Raw genomic sequence first — 13,120 nt, 5'->3', positions numbered from 1 at the left:
GTTTTCAGTCATGTTTAGAAATGAAAAAAAAAAAATCCTGTTTGTGTTCAGTGTGCCTCTTGAAGCAACTTTTTCATCACGTACTCGGCCCTCTGGGATCCTTACTCCTTTTTGTCTATTTATGTTAAACTTACACAAATGTATTTTTTTGTGTATTATGAGAAAAATAATCAATTGAGACTCACCCATTCTTGTGGATGCTAAAGCATAGCAAGAGCATTATGTGTCATACCTATTCTAAATCGTGTTTTAAGTTCTTTTTTTTTTTGTTCCCCCTTCCCTGGAGTGTTCATTGACATTTCACACCTCACTGATGCTCTGATGGGATGAATGTTCACACTGAAAATATATGCAGTCCCCACAAAGGAGCTAATTTATGCTGCTTCTTTATTCCCCGAATAAGTTAAAGTCTGAAATAAAACAATCGATATGTGATTGAAGTGTGGAGTTTGAACTTGGATTGCTTCAAAATACAGCATTTACCAATATCATTGTGTGACTAATGGGCTAATGCCCGGGTCACTAATAGACCATTGCTTGTGTTGTAAATGACTACAAAAATGTCACGAAATGTATTCATTACAACTTTCGTTTCAATTGAGGTGTACCGGTTGTAGTTTCGCAAATAGTATATATTTTTGGATGATTTATCTTGATCTCATTTTTTTATATCAAAATAAGATGTACTCTGTCCAATCACCTACTTCTTTGCTCACTTCAGCCAAATGTGACAAAACTTATATGTACGTAACTATATCAGCTAGTAAGGACTATTTGAAGGCATAGAAATGGAATATTCCTCAATGGCTGAGTCGGAAAAGGCAGCGAGACACACAAATGAGCGATGAAGTCAATTTTTCAGCCATCACACTTTTTCTTATCATCCGAAGCCTTCTGTGGTGGCGTGCCCCCCGCATGTAATTCTTGTATTGTACCCCCTCAAAAGACTTATTATCCAGTGCACAAGTAGTAGTTCCTCCAAACATCACAGGAGTCCACCATTATTATTACAAAACAATGGTTCTTTATTGTCAGAACCGCTGCTTGAGTATCGTGTAACAGAGGTCTTTTTTCCTCGTTTTTTTTGTCATAATAAAATACATGTTAGACCTCCTACAGGGTTTTTTGTATAGGAGCAGCCACCCCTGTGCAGCTCCAAAGCAGGCACATTCCTCATGCAACAAAAGCTGTGACATGCAATGGATTCACAGTTATTAAAAAAAAAAAAAATCATCCCAACTCAAAGTGAGTTCTTTCTTGTCATATTGTTTTGTAAAAAACAACAGAAAACCCAAATAAAAAAACAATGATATTTTACAACATGGTGATGTCACAAAATAAAACTTTTTTTGTTTTTAAAATTTTTATACAATAGTGCTGAGCCCCCCTCCTTCACTCCATTTCCAGGGATGCATCATGGGTAGTTTAAATTTCCAGGCTGGTGTCTGTCACCAACTTTGGCAAAGAGTGTTTTAAGATGAACATGAGTTTCTGCTACATTAGACATCCTCAACAAAAATAGTCCATCCACATTTCCACATATGACAAAAAATATCTTTTGGGATCAAGGTGCAAGGTTTAATCAGATGGCTTTCATTTTTGTAGTTTGTTCCAAATTCCTGCTCGGGATGTCAGGAGTGTTAAAATGGAGGAGAAGGCACCAATGGTTGGATGGCTAAAGCTCAGGAATGATGCAAAAGTTGTAAAAGTCTGGATTAACTGTCACAATACTATAGAATAGAGTCCTACTACCATCACATTGCTATCTCCTATCAATGACAATTTTGTCTTTGGCACACACCATGAATAAAACCACCAAATGGGGAGGAATTCTTTTTTTTTAATTTTTTATCGGGTCGCACCTTTGCTTTTGTTTGATGATGGTCAACCAGACCCATGACATTAGATTTAGGCACATGGGTCAGAAGCCTTTTAAAATCAATAGGCTTGAAAACTATGAAAATTCTTATTTGGAAATATTTGACCTCAAAAGTATACAATACAGTCGAACCCTTTTCCCTGAAATTGTGAAGATTGGCAATCAAAAATTAATCAATATCCTTTCAAATTAAAAGGATTATTGTGGTGACAATCGATGGTAGTCCCTGAACATTGTGCTGCCTCAACTTTCACAATCATCTGTTAGCAACCTGAGCTAGCGTGGGTTCAATTGGGTTCTTCCTGTGATGAGGTGCAAAGGATGCCTGAAAGTTTGGTCGAAAATTGTGTCTGATGTTTAAATGAAAAGGATAATGTATTCAGGGGGATCTTTCATTGATATTGAGTCATATTTCCTGAAGGTTTGAAGCCACGTGGGCTATCATGGGCCAAAGACTCTTTAAAATCAAGTATGTGTTGTTGGCTACTTCTTGCATCAGATGAATTAAAAATTAACAGGATTCTCCTTTACAGCAGGTATGGAACTACAGTCCCTGAATAATTGAAGATAGGTAATCAAACAATTCCAACCAGGGTTATTTCAGGTGAGATATCACTTACATGAAAATCAATTGGTTTATTTTTAGAACATGAGATGGTAATGAAAGTTGGGCAACCTCGCCTGTTGTCACAGAGATCTCATTTAAAATCAACAGGGTTCTTCCTTATCATCACTGTCTGGAACCAGAGATCAACTACTGGAACTATCTTGGGTCACATTTAAACATCAATTTTGTGTGTTGCAGGCTGTGGGGATGTGGAAAAAAGATGGCGGAAATTTGAAGATGTTCAGTTGGGTGGGAACTGTGGCTTGCAGGCAAACTAAGTGAATCACGTATGAACTTGAACCTCACAGGCCCCAGAGACATTTCAGGACACGCTGGAGGGTTTATGTGTCCTGGCTAGCCTGGCAAAGCCTTACCCCGGATAAGCGGAATAAAAAGGATGAAAGGATAAAAAGGTACTTCTTGTTTCAAATCAATTCAAACTCAACAAGTTTCTTCTGGCTGGATTTACACTGCATGGTTTAAGTGAAACTGCAGATTTGTTTCCCCTCCATCACGTTGCACAGTTGGCATGCGTGAAGTGAAAAAAAACATGCATATTCTCACATTGGAATCAGGTCTGTTTTAAATTTGTTTTAAATCCAACACTTATCAGGTATATAGACTTTAAATTAGAATTGGGCACTGGAGTGTAAATTCAGCCATAATTACGTATCTCAACCATTGATAGTTGTTTGCTGGGCTATATTGGATCAAAAATACTTAAAAATCAATATAGGTTGCAATTTTTATATATTAAAAATCAACAAAGTTCTTCCTTAGATAGAAAAGACCAATCCCTGAAAATTAGTGTGTCGAAAGTGATGTGTTGGCTACTCAGCAAAATGCCTTTCGACACAAGCTACCCTTGCTATTGTGTGTCGGATATCTTAAAAAAAAATGTTCATTAGATTGGGAAATCCTGAATGTTTCTTTTTTTAAAACTGTGATCAAAATTCTCTTGAATATAATATAGCAGGCATGACTCATGAATAACATTTTGGACTGCGGAGTAGAATAACTGGCTAAAATGTTCATCCGTCATTCTCATTAGAATGCAAATCCTTCCAAGTTTATTTAAAAACTTTGTGACTGTTCTTATAAAAACTGTGCGCAAGTATGTTATTTTTTTTCTTTACCAAGGGGGTTGAGCCATTTTGTGCTGGCTCACAATCAAAATCAACGAAATCAGTCCTTCGAACAAAAACTCCTGAACTTTGAAGAATGCTTTCATCTTGGACTGGGAAACAACTGTTGATGTGGAGGAGTGCACGACCAATGTGGTCGGGTTGCTTTTTAAATGTAGGGCGGGAGGGGGGGGGGTTGCTTTTTAAATGTTGGAGCTCAGCAAAATGCGACTTTGAACTGGAGTGCTCCTCCACAAGGAGGTTCTGCTACAGTCGCTGCAGGGATGGACCGCCAACCGCTGAGATACTGTAAGACAGGGATGTCCAAACTTTTTCTGCCAAGGGCCACTTTGCAATTCAACATGCCCAAACCGTACAGGTAAAAATATGCCCGCTGGTAAATAAAAGACTGAAGGATTTTCTGGGATTTTTGGGGTGGCTGGTAGCATGAGAACAGATCCGCTCTTGCACTGAGCAGCAGCAGAATCTCATCAAAACTAAAGCAAGAGCAATCTGAACAACACCTTAACAATCGTAATTCGCTTGAAAACAAGGAAATGACAGATAAGAAAAATAATTGCTGTTGTTATTCTCTTCTGGCTTGCTACTCTGTAGAACGTGAAGTTATAAATGCAGGGTTGCTTCAATTGTTAAGTTTAGTATTTGCCGCGGGCCGGAAAAAATGGACAGCAGGCCGCAAAAAGCCCTTGGGCTGTAGTTTGGACACCCCTTAAGACAATGAGTGCTGTTGTAGCGCCATTGCTTCCCTGATCTCGTCTCCTTTGATTCTGTTTCATTCTGTCCTGCTACCCCTCACACAGCCGGCTCATCTTCATCGATGAAGCTGATGCGCTCAGAGGAAACTTTCCCCTCTCCCGCTTCGGCCCGCCATTCCTGCATCTCCATCTCCTGGGGCGCATCGTCCCCCCGCCCGGTCTCTCGATGAAGGTGCGAGTTAGAAGCCCGAGCAAAGCTGAGTTCTTCGGATTTTCTGCTCGGTGAGTCCAGAGACGAAGTCAGGGAGAGGAGGGAAGGTAGAGCTGCGACAACTGGCGACACCAGCGGGACGGACGGGTACGGTCTCAAACAACGGTCTCCGGGCGAGGATGCAAGAGATGCCGGTGCGGAGAAGTGTGAGCGCCATGGCGGAGGAGGCGTGTCCTGGGAAGGAGGCGGGGGGAGCAGGCTTCGGCGACTGACGGAACTGGCCTGCTGGGACGGTTGGCCGGAGGAAAGGGACGAAGTGGAGGAGAGGGACATGGAGAAGGAAAGCGACGGTGACGGAGTGCCTGACGCCAGCGGTGGGTGGTCCTGCGGAGAGCACAAAAACATACTGGAGGACGCCAAGACTGGGGACCCCTCAAAAAGTCCTTCCTTTGGTGAGGGGTGATTGTTGCACGGGGGTGGTGAAGAATTAGGCCTTTGTGGTGAATGAGGAGTGGGGAGAAGGCATTGTGGCAAGTCCACGCCCTCCACGTCCCCACCGTCCAATAAGGAATGAGTGTCTGATCTCAGGAGGGTGCACGGCGTGGTGGGAGCGGGCGCCATTAAGCTGGCGCTCGCCGACAGCCGGCTGACGCTGCTGCTGGGAGGCGGGGTCAAATTTGGCTCGGTGGCCACCAAGAGGGGCTGCGGCGCTCTCTGGAGAAGGGGCTTGAGCAGACGTGTCATTTCCAGAAGCTCCTGGCTGAGCTTGGATACTTGTCTGGAGAGGCTGTTCATCTGTGTGGTGAATGAGTAGCGAAATCCTTAGCTTGTGAGGCTAACATAGGCTAATTATTTACTATCGTCGGGTAAATTCATACCTTCACAAAATCGTTCCATGACCAAGCTCTCAACTAAATTCACATTTTCATAAATATATCCATTTATGATTAAATTATAAGATCTCTTAAAGTAGCATCATTCATCTGAAATGTTGTTGCCCAGTTGCTCGATGACCAAATGCATACTGAAGCCTCTTAAAAAGTTGTTTGGAATAACTACAAATAATGCATGCTCCCTTCCATACTTAAGTCCTTGTACAGTCCTCTAAGGGCCTCATGGTGAACTACTGCAAATTTTCTAGGAGTCTAGAACAGATCAGGGTGATAGACCAACAACATAAACATGCATCAAAGCAGCAACAACTCACCTCCTCTGTCAATTTGTATACACTCTGCTTGATCTCGGATGACTCTCGACTGCCTGCACACACACACGTACACGCACAAAAAATGTGAAACCTCTCAAGACCTCACATGCGGGTTTCGGAGGACATTACCTAGATAAGGTGACGGTGGGGCTGCAGGTGACATGCTTGGACTGAACTCAAACTTCTGGGAGGAGATGGAACTGTTTTCCGTCTCGATGCCGTCCACAAACCTATGCAGACGGGAGGGTTTTGTGATTTTGCAGGGACACATTGAGTCAACCAGCTGCGTCATGGAAATTTGAAGTCTGACAAGTTTGTTTTGTAAAGGTCTGATTCCATCTCTGGTGGTCTAGTTTGCTGTGAACGAGCTCCTGAGGAAATACTTTTAATCTTGCTCAGTCAGTCTCTCTTTCTCTCTCTTGCTCTCTCTCTCTCTCTGATTGACAGTATGCACAACGCACTGTCCATTTGCAGGCAGCCTGGTACACGTTGCCATAGCAACCAATCTGCCTCCCTCTTTGCAGTGGGAGCAGACACTCTGCTAAGGGTGTATGCAGGGTCGCATGGAAAGCTGTTAAAACATTTATTATAGCCATTTTAATGTCGATGAACTAGTAGACTCTTTGTCCTGAGGATCAAGAATGTCGAACATCTTTTCAAACGACTTACCTGGGGCTGAGCTCTGCAGGCGCGCCTGAAAAGCTGACCACAGGTATCTGCAAAGTGACTGGTCGGGACTGCTCGGCGGGGGCGCGGAAGGGTCTCGGGGGTAGCAAAGGGGAACGCAGTGGCGAGTTGATCCCACGGCTGAGACGCAAAGGTGAGCGGGGAGCACGGGACACCAAGTTCTGCTCCTCGTCGGCCCCTTCCTCGTCCTCCCGTATTGAGGGAAGCTTCTTTACCAGGCCGCCATTACTTTCCCAGTCAGCCTAACAAACACACACAGTCCGTTAGTTAAACTGGAAAAGCGACAAGATATTTTGGTCACAAGGGTCATATTATATGTTTTTGCTGAATCACATTTCAGACTTCACCTAGATGCCATATCATGTATTTAGCTGCCTAGGTCCTGTCCTGCATTTCATTATGTGTACAAACATTAACAGTGCAAATTTTAATAGCATCTGACTCCCTGACTTTTTAAAAAAAAGAAAAAAAAAAAAAAAAGCAGATTAAGTATCAGAATAATGACACACTGCACAGCCTCTCTCTCGGTTCTGGTGTTCTCTCACAATCATTACGTGAAATGCTCAAGATTGCAGCGATTGATTAACAATTGGCATCTCCACCTTCAGCAGCCATTGTTACTGACAACTGCTGTTTTTTCTTCTGAAAACATTATCAGTGCATGTTTTATATAATGATCCATTAAATGGAGTCATGAAAACATCTTGTCGTCGAGATAGGAAATAATTTGAAAACGTAGCAGAAAGTCAATGTGTTCAACTTTGCCGTGCTTAGCAAGTGGCAACATGAGATGGTCGCCACTCGTCAGAGGCTTCCACTCACAGAGGTCTGCGACATATAATTTTTTTTATCCTCAACATGACCTTTTATTGTCACCTAACCAATCTGATTTTGGATTTCTTTGTTGTCACAGTACAGTCACCGAAACTTGTTAGTCCTATTTAACTAGTAAATCGTGCCTTGTGATCAGCACACACTAATACAAAAAAATATATATATATTTTTAAACCAAGGATGTTTCATCCTCTCACTTTCAACTGGCTGGTAGATTAACAGCACGTAAGTACTTTCTATTTACCAGTAGGTGGAACACAAGTTCCACTTTCATTTTCCAGCTGACAAGGCTATTTGACACCGACGCTCACCAGCCACATGTCACGGATCGGAATGGAGCAGGGCGACCAAATGTAGCTTGGACCAGGGTTTATCGAAGGGAAAAGGTAGTTGGAAGCGAGGATAAGGGGAACAAACTAACAGAACCGGCAAACTGACATAACTTAACGGACCGACCGACAGACTGGCTAACCGAAACAGAACTGGCAAAGACAGGAAGCAAAAGAACCAAGAACAATCAAACGTGAAGACATCAACGACCCGACCGGAGTGACTGGCAGACAGGACTTAAATACCAAACAGGTAACAAGAGGCAGGTGACTGTGGTTACAGGTAACACGGGAGGGGCGGGGCGACGCCAACAGAAACCATGGTAACAGACAAAGCAACCGGGGACGAGCAACACCTGTACGAAATGTAAAATTCCACCTTCAGAACCATAAAAATGCTTTTAAGTTTCATGATAATTATTTTATTTTGCATCACACTCAGTTTAATATATTGATGACTTTATTTAGCGACACAAGACTAAAATATTTGGAACAGGTCAGTCTGATAAATTCATTAATAAATGCAAACACAAAAAAATACTGAGCATAAATAAATTATTCTGTGTTATTATACATTTAATACAATACAAAAGTATTGTTTTAAATTTTAATACAAAATAACTGATCAAATGTTTTCACTTTTTCAGAAATAAAGTTTTCCGAGGCCAAAATACAATCTCCACAGATGCATACATGCAGTGCCTGCCCAAACCAATATGTGACCCTAATAAGCAGAATTTGACTTAATCCCCCCCACCCCACTATCCACCTCTGCAATGGCACCCATGGTTGACTAGCACCCACCTGGCTGTGTTTAGGCAATACATTTTTGCCCCAAGGACCACCTAAAAAAAAAAAAAACCTTAGCTCTCCCAATACCACCATAATGACCAACATTAAGATACAGGTATATAGTAAAAACCTGGTAATTTAAATTAAGTTTAAAATCCGGTGACAGAATCAATACTAACCCAAAACCTTAGACAGCTCAAGTAAGTCAGTGATCTATTAGAGGGGTTAGTAAAGAATGCCCTGACTCCCTTTGTTCTCATCAATGATTTCATTCTTTCAGTCAATATTTAAAAGCTGCTGGGTGGGGAGGACTGAAAGCCAACTGGGAAATTAAGAGTTCCACCTCGAGGCTCATGTTAGTCTAATTAGCGTATCCTAATGGACTTCTCCTTTTGTCTTTTTTTGGCATTGTTTTGTCAGATGCCTCATTTAACATGACAGATGTGGCCCGAGAATGAGTGTGTGTTGTGTCATTTCAGGTTAATAGCCGCCGTACTTTTATGTTTTTTCACAGCAGAATACGATTTACAGCCTTCGCTCACAGAACAATTGCGTGGACGCAATTAACGAGGAAAATAGAAATCAATTTATAAATATGTATACCGTTTATATATTTCTAGGCACATTAAAACATCGCAAAACATGATGCATTATATTTCATTTATGCTATTATTTTAGTTATGCGACTTTGTTATTTTAAATCAGAATGACAAAAATACCACACAGAAAAAAAACCTCAAAAGATAATATCATAAAAAAGAACATTTACATGACAATTGTCATTGTCATAAAAACGAATGAACAGGATTTTGTATATTAGATACATCTATGAATAAATAAAAAAAAACAATCAAATCAAGACGTATTCAGAATAATGTACATAAAAGCAAAATTGACAAAATGCGGATGCACACAATAAACAATAATGTAAAATACATAAATAAAGACAAATGCAGTGAGAAATGCAGTACTATATGAGCTACGCAAATACTTGTGCTTGTCTGTATTCGGTGTGGCACTAGTGTTTTGTTTTGCTAAGAAAAACTATGTTCAAAGCCTTACTACAGTCGAGCATCACATTAATTATTCATTCACAAGGAACGTCTTTAGAACAATGACATCTCGTAGTCTAAAAACAGAAGCAATGTCTGATAATGACTGTGTTTCATGTCTCATCATGCAGACAGATTTTCCATTTGCATCTTTCTCCCCCTTCATCCCACATCATTGACTGCTCAGCATCTTCTCCTTCACCGCCCCCTCCCTCCTCATCTTCCTCCTGTGGCAGTGTGATTTATTTTTAGCTCCTTCTGTTCTATTCTTAGCTGGCGGCTCGAGAGGCATCCAAAGAGACCCTGCATGTGCGATGTGGGGGCGTGTTCATCAAGTGTGCTCGTGCTTGAGTTTGCCGTGCGACTCGTGTCTGTGTGTGTGATTGCAGCAGAAATGTGTGTTCTTAAATATAGGTGCACGTGTTTCTGCATATGCAGCACTTATCAATACAAGTTCTCGCCCTTGACTTCCCATGGGAGAGCAGACATACACGGCACATGTATGCCACGTGACGTGAGGTTAATCAGTCTAGTTGTATGGATGATACGTCTTCAAGGAGTTCTTGCTATTAAGTGTTCGTTTGGCCTTCGATTCAGCACCAATGTATTCCGGACATCCAGTACAAACAATTCTAGTGTCTAGCTTTCTACCCATCAGTTGGTCTACCTATTAATTAAACCATTAATTCATTGATTAATTTATCTAGCTATATTGCCATTAATTCATCTATCAGTCCATATATCCACTCTTTCATTGAGAATTTCATCCACGTCTAAATATTCATCCATTGATCCATCAGCCTAATCATCACCCATCAGCCACCGTCCATCCATCCATCTATCCGTCCGTCCATCCATCCATCCATCCATCCGTTCAATCATCCATTCATAGAGTGCACCCATTCATCCATCTGAAGGTGTACCTAATTTATTGTTGTATGATTTGCTCTACCAGCATAAACAAACAACATGGCCGCCTGCTCCCCACATGTGTTTACATGTGCCTCAACTGTCCTCCTCGTGCATAAAACTTTTCTCATGTCAGCACACTTGCATACTTGGACTCTGCAGTAAAAAAAACTCTGCAGTGGGAGATGAAGAGGCGAAACCAGCCGTAGTCATCCTCCTCCTCCTCCTCGACTGGCTGGGTTATTTTTATCTGGCGTGATCCAATCTTAGCAGCAGCTGCAGGGGACACAGCGAGCCAGGGAGAGCCCGTGCTTCCCCCCCTTCATCTCCCTGCTCTATTTTTAGCAGCAGGACGGCTTCAAACAGCAGCACTGAGTTATTCTTGGCTCCCACTGCTGTTGCAGCACCCGCCGCTGCACTGTTTGTGTGTGTGTGACTGCACACTGTGGTGTAAACATCCCAGTGCATGTGTACTAAATTCACATTAGCCAGGTCATGCATAGCCTTCATGCGTGAGAGCCGCTCGAGAGGTGAGCATCCCCTGTGGCTTTCATTTTGCATGCCGGTGGTTGCACATGAAGACATGTAAATTAAGTGCTCACCTCAAACACATCAATTGATATGTTGAGGTGGATGCCTGACATTAAAAGATATCAACTCACATCTGAGCCATGGCCCTCACGCAGGTTGTAGGTGAGGTCATGTTGGATCTCGCTGATGAACTTCTGGGCATACTCCGGGTACAGTCGCAACACCTCTCGGAGGCCCTTCAGGCTGATGTACTGCAGGTCGCAGTAGGTCAGCGCTTTGACGTTGGCATTGGTCTTGATCACTTGCTCCTTTGTCAGCGAGTCGGAGCCAATCAGATCTCCTTTACCTACATGGAGACATGCACATTTTATTTTAACATTAGAATGTATTTAGAAAATATTCAGCTTGATTTTAATTTTAGATAAATGATACATGGATTAGATCCTAAGTAGTCCATCTGACCCTCTATCCTCTGGATGGATAATAATAACATTATTGGTGTATGAGTAATGAAGACAACATAACAACATAATAGTCATCCATTCTTGTGTCCCACTGTGTGCAGACCATAATTGGTACTGCAGAGGAGAGGATGGTGACAGGAATTAGTAACGAGAAAAGAGCGATAGCATGTGGTGAAGAAATAAGTGACAGAGGGGAGGTGGAGATGGGGGTGATGCCAGACCGTCATGATGGCAGAGGGGGGAGGTATGAAGAGGAATGAGAAGAAAACAAGAAATCAAAACCGTCGCACAAACATCTTGTACATGCCTTTCCCTCCATCTGTGTTTCTGTCTCCCCCTTTCCTCCGCTACGTGTCGCACAGATGATGAGCGACGGCCTACTTGACAACGCCCGCCAGCAGCTTTGGGGAAATCTGCCGTTAATAATTGCTGCAAAACATTCAACTGAGTCGCAGACGGAGCTCCCAAAGTGACACTTTGCAGACTCGATGAGTCGTTCTGCGTGTGTGTATGTGTGGTGTATAATATATATATTTTCCTGCCAGTTTGAGTGATTTGCAAACTCTTTGTCTGTATTACGTTTGTTCTGAAATTGGACTGTCTTCTCCAAATGGCGATTTTGTCATGATCCTGTTAACTGTGTGTTGCTGTTACATTCTACTTCCTTATGATGTAGCTGCCGTCCGTGTGTGCCAAAACAACAGGGGGAGATGTAACACTTGTAAGGCTTTTGTTAGCCAATCAGAAGTGTAAAGAAAGTCATTTCCCATAAAGGACAATGGTAACTGGACGAAATCAGAAGTGTGGATCGGTTGGAAAAAAATCTGTATCAAATTTGACTAAAATAAACACACAAAAATACTACATATAACAAAACAAAATAATTACCACAAATGAGATAATCACACAGATAGAGAAGTCATACAAAGGCCACAAAGCTTCAGTAAAATGTAGTTTGCATGTAAATGAACAGCCCAGACTATCCAATTTTCAAATGTACATCTATTTACAGCTTTCAACATGCAAACAACTCTGTCTTAGAAGGGAATGAGACAGTGTAGCCATTTTTGCTCTAACTATTAGAGACAGACATTTATTTTGCTGTCTTCTAGTTGTACGTACTTATCAATGCACTGCACTGATTTACTCCCATGTTGCAAGTCATTCTAGTTAGCTGTAAAAGGTTACAAAATCGATCATCACTCCTTCTTCCATTAAGGCATGCGCATGTGTGCATGTCAATGAAGTTAATGGAAAGGTCAAGATTAGAGAAGGAAACAAAACAAGAAAAACGTGTCCTGTTTACTGGGGAGCATTTTACTCGTGGGACACATGTACTAACTACAGTCACACTTAAGGAACCCAAAGACTAAACAAGAGAAGAAGAAAGTGTGAATTTAGAGACTGCGAGGTTAGTTTTGGGTGGTGTTAGTGACCGACCGTAGGTTTATGATAATTATGTCTGTGTTGTCGCGATTGAGTCGTAGAGGGTTTCTTTGCATCAGGGTTTTTATTTTAGTGAAATACTTTGTCAGTAAATAAGGGTGTCAACAACATAACAGGAATTTCAGATCATTTTGACAAATTCTGTTACCCAATGGGAGGATATAGAATGTGAACAAAAAAGGACCCAGCATCGAACCCTGAGGGACACCTCTGAAAAGTCAGTGGGGGAGGTGCAGTTGCTGATGTGATTAATTTGCTGTCTGTAAATACTGCAAGATCGAATACATAGCTCTGCTAATGAAGCAAGAATGGTTGATTATGTTCCTGCTGAC

General features: G+C 41.9%; 1 protein-coding gene across 1 annotated transcript in view; it reads right to left on the bottom strand.

The window, feature by feature from the left end:
* Positions 1–3,801: 3,801 nt before the first annotated feature.
* Positions 3,802–13,120, bottom strand: part of kcnh3 (potassium voltage-gated channel, subfamily H (eag-related), member 3) — a 51,961-nt gene continuing 42,642 nt past the window's right edge. The window contains exons 11-15 of the mRNA XM_037239650.1: positions 11,010–11,224; positions 6,414–6,673; positions 5,874–5,974; positions 5,745–5,797; positions 3,802–5,332 (exon numbers count right to left, since the gene is read on the bottom strand). Of these exons, the coding sequence (XP_037095545.1) occupies positions 4,424–5,332; positions 5,745–5,797; positions 5,874–5,974; positions 6,414–6,673; positions 11,010–11,224 (1,538 nt within the window). The 3' untranslated portion in view covers positions 3,802–4,423. The remainder of the gene's footprint in view (positions 5,333–5,744; positions 5,798–5,873; positions 5,975–6,413; positions 6,674–11,009; positions 11,225–13,120) is intronic.

The sequence above is a fragment of the Syngnathus acus genome, chromosome 21 (genome assembly GCF_901709675.1).
Source record: "Syngnathus acus chromosome 21, fSynAcu1.2, whole genome shotgun sequence".
Lineage (NCBI taxonomy): Eukaryota > Metazoa > Chordata > Actinopteri > Syngnathiformes > Syngnathidae > Syngnathus > Syngnathus acus.
The sequence above is the reverse complement of the archived record's forward strand: the minus strand, read 5'-3'. Positions and strand labels throughout refer to the sequence as shown.